The sequence below is a fragment of the Echinops telfairi genome, unplaced genomic scaffold (assembly GCF_000313985.2).
Source record: "Echinops telfairi isolate 266 unplaced genomic scaffold, ASM31398v2 ScPeMD7_23;HRSCAF=83, whole genome shotgun sequence".
NCBI classification, from domain to species: domain Eukaryota; kingdom Metazoa; phylum Chordata; class Mammalia; order Afrosoricida; family Tenrecidae; genus Echinops; species Echinops telfairi.
In genome coordinates this window covers 33,111,655-33,112,722 of record NW_022103920.1, presented here as the reverse complement: position 1 = coordinate 33,112,722, position 1,068 = coordinate 33,111,655, and the positions used below count along the sequence as shown (strand labels likewise).

Sequence of the window (1,068 nt, the reverse complement as noted above, 5' to 3'; positions counted from 1 at the left end):
ACCTGCTCAATATTAAACGTGTATTTTGTCCCCGCGGTGCCCTAAGGGTGCTGTCCAGTCAATAAGTGTTAACTGCAAGGTGAGAGCGTCAAAGCCACCTGCCCGGGAGAGTGAAAGATGAGACTGCGTGCTCTCATACAGGTGTATAGCCTCGGAGACCCCTCCACGTGGTCACGAGGAGTCAGAATCTACTTGATGACCATGGCTTGCCTGCAGGGTTTTCATTTAGCTCCTGAATCTCTCAGGGTATTTCTCTTCAAGCTGGTGCTGTTGTGTCCAGGGCAGTACAATATGGCACCGGAAGTAAGCATTGTGTTGCCACTTGGAGGCGCTCAGTTTGTTGTGCCGGGTTTGCTAGCATTTAGACCAGATGTTTCCAAGCTTGTTTGACCTACTGGCCCCTTTTCCGAAAAATAATTACTCAGCGCCCTCCCGGCAATGAAAGCCCTTAATCCAGGGCAGAGTGTGGTTTTGCAGACCCTGGATCGTTCCAGCGATCCCTAGGGAAGCTCCAATTTAGTCAGGCGTGATGGTGCATTTATTCATTACCTCAGACTAACTACCTCACTTGCTTTCGATTTCTGTTCATCACGACGCCGTGGGACGGAGTAGAACTCTCCATCGGGTTTCCTGGGCTGCCATCGTGCCTGGCACAGACCACCAGGTCTTCCTCCGGCTCCAATTGCCAAGCTTTCCGTGGAGAGTGGCGTGCTTAATGCTGTGCACCACCAGACCCCCTCTCCAGTGGGTTGGAGAGCTCCAGACACGAGCAGGTAAATGCGATGGCGCGTGCCAGTTTTCTGAAAGGAGGGCGTGTGGGGTCCAGTGACGACTCCAACGAGGCCCAGGCCGGGGCTCCACAGAGGGGCGGCCAAGCGGAGCTGAGGTCCAAACGAGGATGAGGACCGGGTTTGGTGAAGGAAGATGGCACCCGGGGCAATGCAGGGCGCTCGGACCCAAACGGCCGTGCCAACTCTGCCAGGACCTGTGGTCTTAGACTCTTACTTCACTGCCACGACCTGTGGCCTTAGACTTACTTCTCTGCCAGGACCTGTGGTCTTAGACTCT

The 1,068-nt window shown here is 54.7% G+C and overlaps 1 protein-coding gene across 3 annotated transcripts in view; it reads left to right on the top strand.

Annotated features, from left to right (window-relative positions):
• The first annotated feature begins 225 nt into the window (after positions 1–225).
• LSMEM1 (leucine rich single-pass membrane protein 1) overlaps positions 226–1,068 on the top strand; it is a 9,307-nt gene continuing 8,464 nt past the window's right edge. For 2 of the 3 annotated variants that reach the window (XM_045288876.1, XM_045288875.1), the window contains exon 1: positions 226–773. In XM_045288876.1, coding sequence (XP_045144811.1) covers positions 716–773 — 58 coding nt within the window. In that variant the 5' untranslated portion in view covers positions 226–715. The remainder of the gene's footprint in view (positions 774–1,068) is intronic. The other variant, XM_004702579.2, reaches the window with a different exon arrangement.